The sequence below is a fragment of the Sinohyriopsis cumingii genome, chromosome 17, assembly GCF_028554795.1.
Source record: "Sinohyriopsis cumingii isolate HCF-2022 chromosome 17, ASM2855479v2, whole genome shotgun sequence".
Lineage (NCBI taxonomy): Eukaryota > Metazoa > Mollusca > Bivalvia > Unionida > Unionidae > Sinohyriopsis > Sinohyriopsis cumingii.
This window is the reverse complement of record NC_142977.1, coordinates 3,723,947-3,743,046: the sequence shown is the minus strand read 5'-3', so window position 1 is coordinate 3,743,046 and position 19,100 is coordinate 3,723,947. Positions and strand designations below refer to the sequence as shown.

The 19,100-nt window shown below is 37.5% G+C and overlaps 1 protein-coding gene across 1 annotated transcript; it reads right to left on the bottom strand.

Moving 5' to 3' along the window:
* Nucleotides 1-12,342: 12,342 nt before the first annotated feature.
* Nucleotides 12,343-18,307, bottom strand: LOC149777659 (ladderlectin-like). The gene is made up of 4 exons (XM_089938223.1): nt 18,162-18,307; nt 16,725-16,853; nt 14,269-14,451; nt 12,343-13,280 (listed from the first exon to the last, which is right to left on the bottom strand). The coding sequence occupies exons 1-4, from the start codon at nt 18,298-18,300 to the stop codon at nt 13,048-13,050; spliced, it is 684 nt and encodes a 227-aa protein (XP_089794349.1). The 5' UTR covers nt 18,301-18,307; the 3' UTR covers nt 12,343-13,047.
* Between the last annotated feature and the right edge of the window lie 793 nt (nt 18,308-19,100).

Sequence of the window (19,100 nt, the reverse complement as noted above, 5' to 3'; positions counted from 1 at the left end):
AAACCATAGCCAGCATCGTGGAACGTTCTCAACGCACTTTGAAAGAACGCATGTGGAAATATTTTACGCATCATCACACTCTGAAGTACATCGACATCTTACCGCACCTGGTGCAAGCGTACAACCAATATTACCATCGAAACATTGGACGTGCCCCGCAAGAGGTGACTCCCGAGACGAAGGGTTGGTGTCTGATCGCCTGTTTGGAACGTCCCCGACGAGGGCTGTCCCCAAGAAAAGCGGAGTGTTGGCCGTAGGAGATTGGGTACGCATTGGCAAAACCAAACGCACTTTCGACAAAGGTTACTTACCTAACTGGACTACCGAATTGTTTCGTGTCACTGGACGAGTGCATGGCCGTCATCCTGCCGTCTATAAATTGGAAGACATGAACAGAGAAGTGCTCAAACGAACGTTTTATTTGCCCGAGTTACAACGTGTCACCAAAAAGGAAGACGACGTGTACGACATCAAAAGCATTCTCGAACGCAGAAACCGTAAATTGGGCAAACAACGTGTCAAAGAAGTCAAAGTACGTTGGAAAGGATATCCACCCAGTTTTGATTCTTGGATCGACGCGTTGCAAGTCATCGACTATAAAAAGAAGTGATCATCATGCCCTTTCACACAGACGCAGCTACTACCGCTTCCACTCCTTCACCCAGTTCTTCTCTGCAAGATTTACAAAACAACCCTTGTGGGTGTGGTGTGGAGAACGTGTGCCTAAAACACAAATCGTCTTTTTCTGCCAAATCTTCGTGGTGTATTGTGTCATCGGGGCAGCCATTGCCAATTTGAGTTTGCAACAAGGAGACAAACAATTGTGGACCATTTTATTAAGCAGTTGCATCGGTTACCTGCTTCCCAATCCCTCCCTGAAATTCTCTTCCAATGGGAACAACGGGAACCTTGTGTCCAGTGCCAGTGTCAATCACCACTCCAATAACAACCACAACAACAAGCCCATTTTGGGCGGAGACACCCCTCTGACTTCCAGTAACCCCTCGGACAGCCACAGAACTCTGGAATTATGAGTCACCAAAACCAATTTTACTTAACCTTACCCAGTGATATTTCCATGGAGGTGTTTCCCAAGAACACGTTGTGCTGTTACACTGCGAAATTACCCCAGGCCATCCAATTAGATCACGAAGCCCATTGGGAAGTGGCTTTGGTAGAAATGGTTTACCCAACACAAATCAAAAACATCACTGAAACTCAAAACACTTTTGACGTCGAAATTCTGGACCAAACAGTGCAGCAAACCATAATGACCACTAATCAACATAAATTACTTCCGAAGGACACAGTACCCCGCAGCAGCAGTGACCGTTCTCCTCCTTTTTACATTTATCACTTTAAAATTAACTCAGGCCATTATTTTAGTGGTCAACATCTGGTGGAGGCAATCGCTGACAAATTCCATGCAGAATTTGACAAAGTTCTGTCCGGACTAAAAAAACGTGTCACCATTGAGTACCATAAACTGTCTCACCGTCTAATAATCAAATTTGAAAGTGAGGAAAAAAGTATACGTATTAAATTTTGCCCTGAATTATATGACATTTTGGGTGGAGACCTCAATATGGTCACGGATAAGTACACCAAAAAGATTCACAGCCCAGACATTGACAACAACGGGCATTTTGCGAGATATTTTCGTTTCCCGGTAGAACTGAACCAGGGACTGAATTTGATCTTCGTGTACTCCGATGTGATGGAGTACAACGTGGTGGGACACACCTCCGTACCGTTACTGCGTGTCATTTCTTTCAAAGTGAATTCTGCCACGAACGATGACCAGGAAAGTGGAAACACTTATCAGGTTCACCGCAAATTTGTACATCCTCATTATTTGCCTGTCAGCAAGTCGTATTTGGACACGGTCAACATTGCTATAAAAGGAGATTTGGGACAACATATTCCATTCACCAAAGGGAAAGTCACGGTAAAACTCCATTTTCGAAAACGGTTCTCTAACGACTCGTAAGTCATATATCCAGTGTACCGAGGGGTTGCTCGACAGCTAGGACACGGTTTAGGAGATATGTTGAAATCAGCCTTTCGTTCGGTGGCTCCGGTGTTGAAACCGATGGTGACACGCGGATTGCATGCCTTGAAAGATGCCGCACTGACGCAAGGCAAAGAATTTCTCCAAAATGTCATCATCGCCTGTTCCAAGTCGAAACTGGATCTGTTTGCCATGTACCCTACCATGATGACGATGCAAGAATCCCAGTGGGTGGAATTTCATCCCGTCTCCTCATTGACAGATTCCGCTCCCATCGAGTTTGAAATCAAAGGAATAGCAGTTACTTGTACTTGAAAGTCAAAATTCTAGATAAGGGAGGAGATACTAAAGTAGACGAGAAAGTAGCTCCCGTCAACAATTTCGTGCATTCTTTGTTCAGCTCAGTGGATTTGTACTTGAATAACAAACTGGTCAGCAGTAGCATGGATACTTACCCTTACCGTGCCTACCTGGAAAATTTCTTGACGTTCGGAATAGACGCCAAGAATACTCATCTCAATGCTTGCGTGTTTGGGAACCAGACGAAGCGGGCGATTTTGAAAAAAAAGGTCTTAGTGATGACCAAAAAGAAAAGCAGACACCAATGAGGGATTTGTAGAACGAAGAAACAAAATATTAAATGGAAAGAGTTTAGAACTGATGGATCGTTTGCATTTGGACATGTGGTTGCAAGAGAAATATTTGCTGAACTGTGTAAATGTCCGCTTGAGTCTGAATCGTAGCAGTACCGCTTTCCATGTGTTGGCTGATAATGATGCTACTACTGGTGGCAATCCCAAAAGCAAAATCGAGGAGGCCAAACTCTACGTACGACGCGTGGAAGTGTTACCTAAAGTGGGAAACGACATCAGTAACACTTTGAGCAGAACGAGAGCCAAGTATCCAATACGACGTGTGGAAGTGAAGACCTTCACCATTCCCGCTAACCATCATTCCATGATCGAAGATCATCTGTTTCAAGGACAGTTACCCAAGCGTTTAGTCCTTGGCATGGTCGAGAATTCAGCCTTCAACGGAGCCTTCGCTAAAATTCCTTTCAACTTTCATCACTTTTTTGTGAAGAAAATCGAAGTCAGTCGCGATGGCAAGACCTTGTGTACCCAACCTTTCGAACCTGTCTTTAGTGAGGACGTGAATAAGATGAATTACTTGAGATCGTACTTGTCCCTGTAAGAAGCCACCGGCCAGTTAGGAACCAACACCAGTCACGGCATTACGTACGAGGATTACGCAGGAGGCTATGCTTTGTGGGCTTTTGATTTCACTCCTGACCAGGGCAGCGACGAGGGACATTTCGACCCTATAAAATCCGGCCAGATTCGTGTGGAACTTCAGTTTGCAAAAGAGCTGGAAGAAACAGTGAACGTCATCCTGTATGCAGAATTCGATAATAGACAAAAATCAACAGTTTATGAGAAGTCATTCTAGACTATTAGAAGTCATGGAAGATTGTTATCCCTCTTTACCTAGTGGAGAAACTTTGGAGATGGAATGTGAGGAGACCGTGAAAGAAGAATCCCAAGACAAAGACGATGAAGTTATGATGAAGTCGAGATGGCCAGAACAAGAAGCCCATTTAGTCTCCTGTTTTGCCAAACACTTGGTCGAAAAAATTACGGAATAGATCAAGAAAGATTGCTATGGATGTCAAAACGACCATCCCAGTCAAATTCAACACGATAAATGCCTGACGCTGAGTCAAGAAGAAAAATTGGACGAGTATCTGGACGAAGCTTGGAGTCTCATCTCGGACGAAGTCGTGTTGTATCAGTGGTATAAAGACTTGCGTGAACATTCTTGTCCACCATTAACCACTCAAGAAATCCATCGTATCGAAGCTCTCCTGAATCAGAGTGGGGAGACGAAGCGAAGAAACCGTTATTTGTCAGACATTTTCAAGCAAAAAGTCAGGATCGAATTGATCATTTATTATTACCTGTGAAGAAGAAAACCACACAAATAAATGGATACCTAGGAACTTTATTACCTTTTGAACCACAGCTCGTACACTGCTTCTTGGAATCCTGTCGTTTGTGCTAAAGATGAACTCCCTCGTCGCAAACCTCAAGACCATCACGCTTATGCCATCAACACGGACGACAGTCATCTCCCAGGAACCCACTGGGTAGCCATCTACTTTCCTCAAGAAGGATGTGTGGAATATTTCGATTCGTATGGATTGCCCCCTTTGGAAGACGATATCATCGACTTTATGAGAAGAAATGCTCAGACCACCCGATTCAATAATGTGCAATTACAAGACACAGATTCCTTGGTGTGTGGACAATATTGTGTGTATTTTCTGCATCATAGCAGCCTGGGCTATTCCTTAGGACATTTAGTGACTCATTTTGATCCTCGTTCTTCTTCTAGAAACGATGTGAAAGTAGATCAAGGGTTCTGTGACCATTATGCTTATCTTTTGTCTCAAGCTAGGAAACGTAGTGTCCATCAATGGCCTAATGACTTCCAATAGTGGAAATCACACTTTCATTCACAACGTTGTCAGCCCTGTCCAAAATAGTGTGTTAGTTGAAGAAAATGTTTGTCATTTGAAAAAAATGTTTGATGTTATATTGTTGGGTTATTGTTAAAAATGTTAGAGTTGTTTGTTAGTGCTAAGTGATTTTGAATAAAAAAAATGTGTTTTGAAATAAGTGCCTTTGTCTTTTGTTTGGCTATAGGAATCTTGATTCATGCTCTTTGACTTCTTACCATCCCTCTCATGACACTCATTGAACGTTCCGGCTCGAAAAACGTGGAGGGATGTTTTCCTTCACGTCCGCGCTTTGACTTTAAAGCCGGGGTAGCCTCCAGTCTAACCACCCATTGTCGACTCATCCTCCTACGAAGATGTGCTCCAGACTAGCTAAGCTAAAAGAAGCCTACGTGAATTTGCATAGGGTCAGACACAGTCTGATACCGAAACCAGAAGAGATAGAGAATGTGAGAATGTTAAAACTCACTGAAGACCTGATAGAAGAGCTCTTCAGAGAAGAAATGAACAGGGAGAAAGAAGAATGGACAGAGAAGTACAGACTTCAGAAACAGCAGAGAGAGCAGCAACAGCAACAACAACAGCAGCAGCAGCAACCTGAACCTGTCAGAGGTTTTGTCGATTGTCGTATCGACACAAAAGAGTTTTTCTTCTCTTTCCGAGGAAGCAGACCTATCGTCAGAAAGTCTATCGTCAGAGGACGTCGCATTCTTACAATATAAAAGATCGCCATAGCTTCAACTTCGCACACAAAAAACCAGCCCTTTTCAGGGCTACCCCAATCCCTAGAAAAGAAATAACAATCTATTGCCTATAATAAGTAAAAAAATAGAAGTGCGTGTATAAGCACATGAATTATTTATCTTGCTTAGAAAGTGTGTGTGTGTGTGTGTGTGTGTGTTGTGCCATTGGAAGCGCTCACGTACGTTTGTGTGGATAGTAGATGATGATAATGTTTTTTGTTGTTTGAATTGTGGGGATTGTAGATTTGGGTTTGATTTGACTGATTTATGTATGTGGATAGTATATTATTGGTTTAATGAAAATTTTTAGAATAGTGATGGGTAGTATAAAAAAGTGAGTGAGTGTTTCTTTTAGGTCCGAGGGTTGTTTGGTCATGATCTAGGAAATATAAGTTTTGGGTTTTAGGGGAATGTTTTCCTTCACGTCCGCGCTTTTTGTATAAATTGAAAATCGTTAGGCAGTCTAGCTACCCTTGTTGATTGATCAACACCAGAATGAACACCAGACTAGCTAAACTTCTAGAACTCCAGATGCACCTGGAATATGGCAGGCGCATACTAAATGAACTGGCCGCGGAGGCCATCGTCGAAGAGGGAAGGATGAAAGAGGAGGAAAGAATAAAAAAAGAAGAGGAGGAAAAGGAGAGAGGAAATTTCAGAATCCCAGAGAGAGAAGATTGGGATTCTGAAGCCATTCATCCCGCCTCTGCGCTCCCAACAAAAAAAGTAAAAGGAGACTGGAGTAGAAAATGTGTGTGTGGTGCCAGGCCTGGAAGGTGCCATCATTAACCAGGTGCCCTGGAGTTCAAAACAAACAGCCCTTTTCAGGGCTACCCAAACCTTTAGAAAAGAAATAGTAATCGATTTGCCAATGTGTGTATGTAGAGTAATGTGTATATAAACACTGACTCTTGTTTCTAGTGTGAGTGTATGTGTTTGTCTTTGTAAGCGCTCACGTACGTTTGTGTGGATAGTAGATTATTGGGTTTTGTAAGTGCTTAAGTTGGTTTGGGTGGATAGTAGATTTGGGTTTCATTTTAATGCTTTGCGTGTGTGGATAGTAGATTTGGGGTTTGTTTATTGCTGCTTCGGGTATGTGGATAGTAGATAATATGAGATGAGAAAAGTAGGGGATGTTTTCCTTCACGTCCGCGCGTTGTTTGGTTATGATCTAGGAAATACAAGTTTTGGGTTTTAGGTGGATGTTTTCCTTCACGACCGCGCTTTAACTATAAAACTAACAGTGTTAGCCATTAGAACCCATTCTACGGAATAAAGACAAGGAAAATGGTGGTAGCCATAGCGTTACTGAATCATTTGATAGGTATTTATTATTGGATAGTAGATGTTACGTTTGTCATGGAAAAGATAGAGAAAGAATTCAAGTTAGAAAAGTGTCTTGACTATGTTAATATTCTGCAGAAAGCAAACGAGATAGTAAAAGGAATGATGGAAGAAGAGGAAAAGAGATTGAGAGGATTGATTGACCCGCCTTATGGGAGAGTGGGAAGTTTAAAGGAAGCACTTGAAAATGTCATCGAAGTCAGGTCCTTCTTAGAAAAGATATTGAATTGGACGGAGTGGCGATAAGTAAAATGCGGGTTAGACCAGCTGACAAAAACGGAAAAAGTAATGAGGAAAGTGATGACGGAAGAGGTAAAGAACATCAAAGAAAAGTGGACTAAGGAAAGAAAGGAAGAAGAAGAAAATAGAGAGAGAAAAGAAAGCTTTGAGAAACTCAACAACAACTGGATAAGAATACAGGAGAAATTCCGAGCGATAGGCCATCCTGACTGGATGCCTGAGTCAGAAATAAAGAAGAAGTCAGGAATAGTGGCAAAAGTTAGAAGATGGTTGAAGTGGAAGAGTTAGAAAAATAAAAAACTCAAAGGCCCTTTTCAGGGCCACTCCAATCTCTCGAAAAGAAATAGAGTCTCAATTGCCTACCCGTGTTAAATTCCCCTTGTCCATAGACAGTCCCACGATTTATTCCCCATGTTAAATTTCCCCTTGTCCCTAGACAGTCCCACGATCTATTCCCCATGTTAAATTCCCATTGTCCCTAGACATTCCCACGAACTATTCCCCAATGTTAATTCCCAATGTCCCTAGGGTGCAAACGTTTTTTCACTAATGTTAAATTTTACATAGTTCCCAGGGTACAACTCACTAATTTAACATGGAGGTGCCGTAGTCCCTAGGGTATCCCTATATACTACTGATGTCACATGACAGTTTAGGTGTGATCGATGTTGCATCTGGTAGTTGCATAGTTGCTGTAGCAACCATTGGAACGATAGACGTTTTTGGTTTAGCTTTACTTTGGTTGCTTTTACTAAAACATTCAAGGAATGGTTGATTTTAAATAAAGTTATAAAACACGATCAGCCAGTGACTTTTTGAGATTAGTAAGTAAAATACTTACATTGACAGGATAAGTATTGCAATAGGTGGCAACATGGTGAGTCAGAGAAATCAAGTTTGTTAGTCAATAAGTTTAACATATGGTCCAATGGGAAGACTAATATGGATAGAGACCACAGAAAAGCAAAGCAATAGAGATCTGAAAAAAATTTTGTTCGACGAGGGAAAAGAATTGATGGAAAAGCCTACATAAATAGATATCCAGGAAGGTATCGCTGTGTGTGTGTGTGTGTGTGTGTGTGTGTGTGTGCGAGAGAGAGAGAGAGAGAGGGAGAGAGAGATTTGGATTTTAATGTAGCTTTAACAATTTTTCAGTCATATCGCTACGATGTCTGAAGTTTGGCAGTTTATAGTGATGTCTAGCACTGGGACATCATGTCACATTATCCTGACACAAGGTCGACCAGTCTTAATACTAACCTCTTAATGCTGAGCGCCAAGCGAGGCAGCTGTTAGTGCCATTTTTGATAATCGTTGGTATGACTCGGCCGGGGGGAGGCCCCACAACCTCCCGCATCCGAGGCGGACGCTCTAAACACAAGGCCACCGGAGCGGTCGGTATCGCTGTGAGCAATAGTAACATAACAATTATTTGAATTGTTAGAAATACAGTTCCAAAGCCGTAGTCACTGCATTACATAATTACATAGTGCACAAAGCAACTAAAACTCTAAATTATGTTGATTCAAAAGAAGCAAAACAGGTATCTGTTCAGCCTGATGCATTTTATGAGTTTTAGAACCCTAACAATTCATACAGTTTTCCTCTGTTAGATAAATAACAATAACTCTTACCCGTTTGGCTATTACCCATATCAATGCTAGAGTCTCTACTTTCTCAAAGTAGTTTAGCTGTCGAGTATATTTAATGCATACTTATTGGCAATTACAATCAATTGCAAATAGTCTCTATAAACAGTTGCAATAACGATATAAAAATGAAGACGTAGAATGGATATAAACTTCACGGAATGCGATGCGTTTTAGAGTTTGGTGTGGCAAATTGAATTAGAAGGATAGAACGAATTAGAAACGTGTTTCGTAACTTTCATTAAAAGCAAACGTCATCAACAGTTTTAGTTTCATTCTAAACTCGGATATGGAGAATCTAGCACTAAGTGAGGGAACTGATAAAGCTAGTATCACAATTTGTATTGTAATTGATGTAAGTAATATTAGGTTGTGGGAAATAATGAGAATGCTCAAAGAGGATATCACTAAAACGAAACCAAAAGTGTATGGCACTGCCAAACTTCTATTTGTATGTGTAGTTCATGATCATATTTGCATCTCTATTATAGAAAGGATCAATACCAATCATTCTGACATTTACAGTAAGAAACTCTCTAATTGAGTCATTGATCCACACACGACAAAGCAAGAAACATTGCGAAAAGATAAAACTCTATAAAAATCACTGAGTAGAACTGCAAACTTCTATATATATCATCTTCCTCTCACAGGTTGGTATATATCAATATGTAATATGACGTACTATATTTTACCAAACATCCAACTTTTTATTGGCATTTAATTCCTGTCCAAAGTCAGTGTCTAGCATTTAATATCACTTGTTAATGACATTTTCAGATTGCGTTACGTCTTACCATTTCCTAGTCAGTAATAGTTCTGCACCTGTTTCTTTTTGTCTTGATTATTTAAATGTTTGAGACAAATTCAGTTTAACATACACTTAACCAAATTATTTTTTTCGTTGTGTATTATATTGCGTGCATAATCCAACTTCCTGTGAATGTCATACAATGCTAAAAAAATAATGATATAGTTATAATCTGTTTGCGGTTTCTGTGTAAATGTTTTATTGATTCTTATGTCTTATGGCAATATTTACGTAGCTATAATGCCAATCAGATTTCATATCTACACATATATTTACGTATTTTGTTTCTGTATCTTTCCTAGCGATTCATATTTTACTGTTACACAGGTAAACGATATACCAATGTAATTAACTCGAAAAAAAAATTGTACTATAAACATCATTTTCTTTTCTAAAATACGTTTCTTATCATGTTGTCAATGTGTATGGCATTTCTTTCATTCTTATGCATAATTGACATTATCCTCAACTGCTTAAAACATATTCATCCATTTATATTTGTTAATATTCGAAGGAGACAAAACGGAGAAATATGGCAAGAAAAGAAAATTATACTACATTACTACATCCATATGTCAGATTAGTACATTTTTTATTATCTTTTCCCAAGGATGCACAAGAATTTCAAACGACGAATACTTGATATTGTCAATCACATTTATTGGAATTAGCTTTATTTTGTCCACTCATTAGTGTGCAACCTTGGACTATTCCGAATGTAAGTTTACCGAATGCGCCAAGCCCCTCCCGAATCATGTAACTAACAACAATTTTGTAGTGCGTGTATTGAAACTGCAGTCGTATCAGTCATTAGCGCATGTGCATATTTGGATTCACCTCCCAATATGTTGTTGCAAAAGCAATGAAGGCACTCGCGGGAAGCTTATTTAGTTTACATGGTCTCTCACAGCGTACGCTTAATAGTATATGCAATGCTTACAAACAATTACGGTCATTTACGGACCCTCAACCCCTCAACGAAGTGGCACTGATGTGGATCTGACCAGGTTTGCTACCAAAGGAGAGAGGTTGTGATTGGTGAAAGCCGACAACGGACTGTATTTATCAAACACTATGTTGATAAAGCAAATGCTTCAAGAAAACAATATGTGGATTAACAGATCGACTAATGACTTTCAGAGAACAGGTCAAAACAAATTTATAATTTAGCGAAGAGAGAGAAGGATGATGGTTTGACTAGTTGTAGATTTACATTGGAGTTATGGACAGGGATTACTTTGATAGACTCGATTCTCACTTTTAAATGGATCATAAACCTAGATCTTATTGTAATTATTGTGTGTGGATATAGAGGCGAATGGTGTAAAATAACAATATTGATTGCTACATGGTCAGCTGTATATTGTTACTCCACTAACACCTGCCGTGTAGCTAACCCTAACCCTAACCCTAACCCTACAGACACGCGTTTTGGAATATATTTTCACATATGCAGTACCATAACCACTGGTTGCCGGAGATAACCTTACGGGTAATGGACTCAACATTTTTAATTTTGTGTTTAATCTCAGACATTTCATTAGATATAAGTAATGGATTCTGACCGCTATTGCAAGGGTGCATAATTTGCCGATTGGGTTGTTAATCGGGCGACCAGTAATGTTAACACTGATATTAATTATTTTCCACGTGTCAGTAAATATATTCTTCAAGAAATCTAACCAGACATTCAGAATGTTCTAATACAATTTACGAATGGGAAGTAATACATATAATATTTGAACTACACTAACGTACCAATACGAACTCTACCAGATCTTGGAATCATTCCATTAGCACGTGAAACGCCTAGCTGCTGACTGCACCACCAGTTATAAAGACCATCAGAGATAGTTTCTACAACGATACAGTCAAATTCACCGCTGCAGACAGTGGAAGTTCATTGTCTTCCATCAACACTGATTCAACCAAAATGAGTAAAATTATTTAGACTGTTATCTAATGATACACTTGTACAGAAAACAGTCATTGTTTATCATTGCTGTAATCACCACCACTACGCTAGGCACTGAAAACGTACAATCACCAGAAACTTAAATATTCCTCAGTGATTTTATATAATGGTATGACAGCTATATCAGTAAACGTGTTAGGTTTGAAGCAAGTGCGGTTGTTGTATCTAATCATGGACGGCATATAGAGGAGCTAAATCTACATGTGATCATGTTAATAATAGAAAAACATGTTCAATGTTACTAACTCGATAATACAATCACAGAAGAGGAACTAATGCGAATGCAAAAGTTTGGAAAGCCGTGAAATATAAACGGTTTGGGTGATCATATAAGCTATGTGCGGAATCTGAGTAGCAGCAACCTTTGGATAATGTGGTTAGAATAAGGACTTTGGCAAAGGACTCGTATGATTCTGCATTTGAGTGATTAACAATAGAACGTTTATAATAGCGGTTTTGTTAGTTAGTGATCAAGGTCATAGCCATTTACACCATAATACAAATTTATTTTTTGGGTGCCTTTTAGTAACTTTCACAGATTGCACTACGAGGGTTGTCTTTCATACATCGTTCTGTGAGGACAAAGTAATGTGGGGTGTTGCTTTATATAATTAGATCAGTAACAATAATCCCAATAAAACAAAACACTGTTATAACTCATTTGTTATTTCTGTTCAGGTTATGCTAGAGACAATGTTCCATGGAAAGAATGCAGTGGAAATCTGCATTGCGCCCTTACCAGGGTTTTGCAAAATTTTACATATTTTTTCACGGATTATTATATTTATTGGGCCACACTTTTAACAACTGTTAACTGTGAACCAGAATAAATTTAGTTTTTAATATGTCGGATATTATCAGATTGTTGATATCATAAAAATCAACGTCCTCATTTTTACCATTTCTACAAATGATTTTGACCTACTTGAAAAGTGAATACTTGATACAGGAAACAATTAAGATGATTTTTATTATTTATCAATGGAAACAAATAGTACATGCATCCACTATTCAAACTGGTTTGCTTGTGTTTGCATGGTATCTGCACAGGCAACTCAAAATGCGAGGTCATGATGTGGTCGGAATACCTTTAAATGAAGCTATAAAGATCAGATGATAACTGTGGCTACTAAGTAGAAGTTCTCCGTGTGATTTCTTTTTCCCAGAGGTCATTTGCGGTCATTAAAGACAAGCTCATATTATAGATATTGCTGACAGACTTTTAAATGCAAACAGCTTATAATCCATTCATATATCCATACTTATATACACCCATGCATATCTTAACGTCCATTTCTTTATTTCACGTTTCTCGGTCCATTAATATATTTATCCATTGATAGATCCATCGATCCATCCAAGAATACATATTCACATCCATACATGTATATATTTCTGTATTTGTACACGAAATTCACACATTTACAACAAAAGCCGTGAAAGTAAATTGATTCTTTATATTCTTCATATTTCTCTTATAAACTTGTATCGATCTGTTTCCCACAGTTCCTACAGTTATTGAGTATCGCTGGAGAGAATGTCGTTCATAAGATAACTAACAACTTTCCTGATATCTAAACGAATATCTGATTTGTTTCTGTGTATATATATATTTCTTTATAAGAGCATACGATTCACACATAACTATGAATACACATCATTCCGTTTACAACGAAAAATATCAAAGTAGAATTATGTTTTTATTCGTCACATTTTTCTCAAAAATGTATCGATATGTTTCCCACACTTCCTTCAGTTATATCAATATTTGACAAATAAAACCTTCTTCAGAGCCACAGGCAAAGTCGTTCATCAGATAGTTATACTCTTTCCCCATTTCTAAACAACTCTCTATTCCGCCAGAACCGTCAGGTTGACCAGGATTCCAAAAGGAGAACATGTTTGAAATTGGATCACCTCTCACTGTTACATAGTTGGACCCAGGAGTTATTGTACTACCCCCTATCCAGAAATATTCAGGGCAACTTCCTGAAAACGAGAAATATTCATTGTACGTTCTGTCTTTTCAATATCTTTATATTATACCTAATAACTAAACTTTTGTACAGGTAAATTACGAGAATGAAACGTTTCAACTAAATGGAAATGTTTTTCCGGAGTTCTTTTTGGCATCACATTGCGAACTCACTGACGGGAGTAAAGACTAAGCCAACAAAAAATACAAATATTCAAAATATCGTTTATATCTCTAGCTGCATGAGGTTACTCATAAACAGTGTTTTTTCCTTAAACGTATTCGCTTTACCGTTATTGAGGTCAATCTCTCATCAATTTTATTTTGAATACGTAATAAATACACACAACATACCCTATGGTCAAGGTAAACGGATTAACGAAATGATACAAGAAAACGAATTGTTCGACTAGAATTACTGTACATACCAAGTAGATGAGGTTTACTCCCAAAACATTTCAGATAAGCACTTTCTATAACTTTTAGATGGCCAATCTTAACAATAGCTGTCCAACCGTACGTTTTGTTTTTCGCTTTTTTTGTATAATCTGCTAATTCTAGATGGTTTGTATATAATTTGGCCTTCCTTACCGTGGTCTGTTCTTCTCTTTTAGTGTTAGAAGTTTGAGATACATTTTCCTTACTTTACTGAGGTTTAGTATTCACGTACCTGTTGATTCTGTTGCTAATAAATGATACTACTTCAATAGGTTACAAGGTGGAGAAGATTAACGTATGGTCATTCGAACCACTATTACACGCATTTGTCACTGACAGGTAACAATTGCAGGTTGTACTATTACACCACAGTCCTGAGTTACTAATTGTCTAGGAGGAGAAAACTCCATTGCCCTAGTGATGGCATGCTAGTCCTGGTCCGTTGTCTTTTGTGATTTGATTTCTTTATAACAACGCGAGTAAAGCAAACGTAAATCTCGTGACTCAATCTAATAAAATCAGAACTACCTTGTTAACAATGAAAATGCTATATGATCATTTTACCCTCATTTTGTTGCGCTTGTTCCCTGAAAAACTGGTAGTAGCACTCGATGGGCGCCCAAAGGTCACCTCCTTCCGCTTGGCAGACTGTGCGTGCAGCAGACCAGGATGTACAGTTTGAAGACTCGTATCGATAACAGAATCGACCACACGCGGTTGAGTACAAGGAATAATTTGATGGACATCCTGGAGAAAAATGTTGCATAGGTAGATAATAAAAATACAAACCTATCTCAACCAATCACGCAAAACAAAAGTGAATCTTTTGTATCTGCTTGTAACCTCATTAATTTAATCTCTTTTATCAATGTATTTGTGTTACAATTTCATAATCTTTTGCATTTTTAAAGTAATTATGCTATTATAAGTTGGCTTATATTTGCATCACCAGCTTTTCCAACATAGATGTATGATATAGACACTTGTTTTTATTTTAAAAGCTATTTTTAATAATTCCAATTTTAATGAATTGACCGCGTTTTCAACGCTTTGATTGGATATAAATGGTCACACGATACTGATCTATGAATGTTAAAGTATAAGGATATACAGAAATGTAACAGGTTTTCTGACGAATGGTCATTTATTGCGTAGAATATATTTGTCTTTCTAAATCTATTTGCCATTCAGTTACCAATTTGTGCATATACTTGAGTTTCCATGTAAGACTAGGGCACATTGTCTGCTATTGTATCTTAAGATCATTTGTGTTTAAAAAACATACGTCATTAATTACATTACTCAAATCTGTTCGACATTGAAGATAAGACTGGACCGTCAAAATATTATTTCCATACCAGAATTCAGTACTTCATGTCTTTCAAGTAGACTTTATTCGCGTGCTAAACACAGAAGTTGTTCTGTCAATTGAAGCTCTATAATGTGCAAAACTGAAAAAGTATTCTGGAGGATACAACACTTTGTACAAGATCGAAGATGCTCTGGAACTTCTGTGACTACTGGTGGTAAAGTGATGTGCCACGTTTTGCTTATTTCATTAAATATACAACCTAGAATCTTCCAACAATGCTGGCATGGAAGGAATGATATTAAGTCTAAATTAATTTATGGTAGGCATTCATGAATTATTATGAATTATTAATGTGTATGATTTACTGTCTATATCCTTAAATATGAACACAAAAAAAAATTACGCAATAGACACGAGAATTAGTAACGTAGTTCTTTACATACCAGACTAAATAAGCTCTTAAAAAGTGGCATAAAGGTTATTTACACCAAATCCGCAAACCTAAGGAGAGTGAAAAAGTGTGTATATGAACGTAACAATTAACACTACGAATTTATTGAACGCAAGAAACAAACGTGAACGTAACAACGTAGTGTTTCACCTTAACAAATAGGACAGATTAAAAACTGGATTTTACATCAAAATAGTTGAGTTAAAAACAAATTTCGTTGCAAAGAGAAATATCATAATATTAAACTTTTAATAAAATAGATCACAAAGAGACCCAAAATAAAAACATAAACACATACAAATATAGAGTAAGATAAATAATTATGAACAGTAAGAATTTGTAATGCGTTTTCCGTGAAGTTGCTTTTACGACCACACATTAGAATTATTCTTGAGGAAAAGTTTCATAAAACAATCAGATCAAGGATCAGATAAACTCTGTAAAATGTGTTACAGGTTTTAACTACAGATCTAAGATATGATACTCTCCACATTTGCAAAAACATCGCTGTTTTTATCAATTGTTTGCCGAGAATATTGTAAATATCTGGAATTTGAAATGATTTTCAGAGCAAGCTAGATCAGGAAATCGGATGGTTCAGCGTTTGAACGTTTAATAATAATTCTATAGTATCTGCTAAATATTTTTATTTAGCATTGCTAGATCATAACCATTCGCGTAGCAACACAGTTATTAACTTCCATCAATATATATAAAGTATGTCACCTCAACAAGAGTGCCTATACCAATGGACTGGATCCTTAGGTTGTGTTTGAGGTTTTTTGCCTAGTCGAGATGGTATGGTGATTGGGCAATACAGTTAAGGCAATGTGTGTGGAAACTCGAATTTTAATTACACCACGGGACGAGTTAAAATTTGCTTAACCTGTAATAGTACCATTATTTCTCAAGATATAATGCCATTTTATATTCTCACTCATCCTTGTATGGGATCTGCAAATAGATGTTGCCACTATATCTTTGCGCATATTTGTGTTTGCAAAATATGCCTATTACATGGAGACATTGACTCATTTTGTGTGATTCCAACGTTATTGATAAAGTTTATTAACTGATGTACGTAAGGAAAAATTATGTTTAATGTTGGATTTAAAAACCTATTCCCTCTCCTAATACGACTTCTACCATAACAATAGAGAAATTTGTGTACAGTTGATATATACTGAGCACGTGTGCATTGTCTGCGAATGCAAGGTCGTTAAAGAGATATGGAATAAGAGACGATACGAGGGTCACCTGGGAGTGGCGTTGTAGACGTTGTTGTAGGCGCTGTTGTAGGCGTTGTAGGCGTTGTAGGCGTTGTAGGTGTAACATTTCTAAGCCGAAGAAGTTCTGGCAAGATTCCTAAAACAAGGATGGCGAAGCCTGAAATAAAAGCAAATTTTGCAAATATTTAACAATATGTTAAAAATAACACATGTCATGAAAAGTAAAGAAATAAGAAAATAACCTAGCCAACAATAAATTATTATGTAAGCAGAATCTGATTAACTTCATTTGGTTTCTCATCCATCAACTAATTAATCATAACGAAAATGGATTATGAAGAACATATGCATGTCAAATGTGTGTCTCTGTCAAAAGAAACAAGAAGTACATCAAGAGACAACGACGAGATTATCAAAGAGAATTTTTAGACAATGACTTTAGCATGATCTTGTTTTAGACGAAATAATCAATACATAATTTCCATCGAGGCGTTGGTCAAAACAAATCAAACTGAAAAAGAAAACGTTATTTTATCAGAATTTATCCAAACTTTATTAAACTTAAGAACACCGACATAAAATCAACATATAGCAATGAACTAGCCAATGCATCATTAAAAGTACTTCTTTATTGCTCTAAGAGCTATACATACATACGTACATGCATGCATACATACATACATACATACATACATACATACATACATACATACATACATACATACATACATGCATACCGTCACGGTATTGTATAAATCCTTTCATTTATTCAATATATCTACTCGGGTTTCGTTTTGTGTATACTACGATACCCGAGGTTGACTTATGTATATTGCACAATATTTCAAAATAGTTAGTTCGGTTCATGATATGCCGCATGTGCAAAGTGCTTTAAATGGGAAAAGCTGAATGTTTTCAGCGCACAATGTACGATAACTTCGTCTGTGTATAAATGCCTCACAATAAGATTAAATATACACATTACGGAACGTCTTGTCAGTGAGCGGTCTACCTTAAGGACTGGATATCTTCAGCTGTAGAGCTGTGTTAATTATTAATGTCTAGTGTATAAGTTATAGCTATTGTACTGCCACGTTTATTTTTGTATGTTTTCTATATAGCTTCGGTATTCATAGTGTAATGCAAATATTTTTTATTCTGGTTTGTCGTTTAGCAAGGGGTTTATATTAGCAATACATACATACATACATACATACATACATACATACATACATACATACATGCACGCATACATGCATACATACATGCATACATACATACATACATACATACATACATACATACATACATACATACATACATACATACATAGATACACACATACATGCATACATACATAGGCATATATGAATGCAGAAACACACAGACCGACATATTAACAGAAAGATGACAGTTAAACAGAATAGATGTCAAATATGTACGTATTTAGCGAGAGAATAAACACCAAGAATTCCAAAAATAGATCCATATCCGGTTTGTAGCCCTGATAGTCCTGGGATTATCAATCTTCCGTGAAAGAAGCTGGGTACTGGAAAAGTGCTGAGCAACCCAAGCACTACAAGTAAAAAGACCTGGTATCTCATGCCGTTTGGTACCTGCACGATAAATCAGAATTGTTAAAATCAACTTCACTCTCTCTCTCTCTCTCTCTCTCTCTCTCTCTCTCTCTCTCTCTCTCTCTATATATATATATATATATATATATATATATATATATATATATCTACATATGCGTATGTATGTATGTACACCGAGAGAGAGAGAGAAGTTGATATATTGATATATATATATATGCCTCTTTGTGTCTCTGTCTTGCGATCTAACGTTTAGTGAGACGATCAAAGTATTGTAAATGGATTCGGAGGACATGGAAGCAAGTTAGTTTCAACCTCTAAAACGTTTATTCTATCTAGGAATAATAAATGTGCACAAATATATTATTTGTTAGTACTACCACCCGAGCTTTGAGGGCCGTGTCAGAACATCCGTGCCAGCTAGGCGTGTTCTCATAAACCCCCATTATGATACAACTCGCTGAGACATATATGCCGAGAACCTTTATAGAGTTTTAGAGGACTTTTGTATACTGCCATTAGAAGCCACACGGGATAATTCTTACAGTATTGTGAATGAATTCGCGTGTGGATCTAATAAGGGAATTAAAACATTATACGATTAATGGTGCGTTTATAGCGTCAAGGAAACGATTCAATCACTGTATATCTTAAGAGCATCATTTCGAGTTTTCGCAAAAGCTAAATATAATTGCATATTTTTAAACGTATTTTGGAGTAAACACAAGAAACACTTGGCGAAGATTATGACAAAATCATTTAATGTTATTGTATGAAGTCCTGAAAGATATACATGTGTCGCAGACTTT

Bases quoted from the DNA above. Each gene is read 5' to 3' on its own strand.
- LOC149777659 (XM_089938223.1), bottom strand. From the start codon at position 18,300: ATGAGATACCAGGTCTTTTTACTTGTAGTGCTTGGGTTGCTCAGCACT. The intron at 16,854-18,161 runs GTGTTTATTCTC...CTTTTATTTCAG, and splicing joins ATCTATTTTTGGAATTCTTG to GCTTCGCCATCCTTGTTTTA. The intron at 14,452-16,724 runs GTGACCCTCGTA...ATTTTTCTCCAG, and splicing joins GTCTACAACGCCACTCCCAG to GATGTCCATCAAATTATTCC.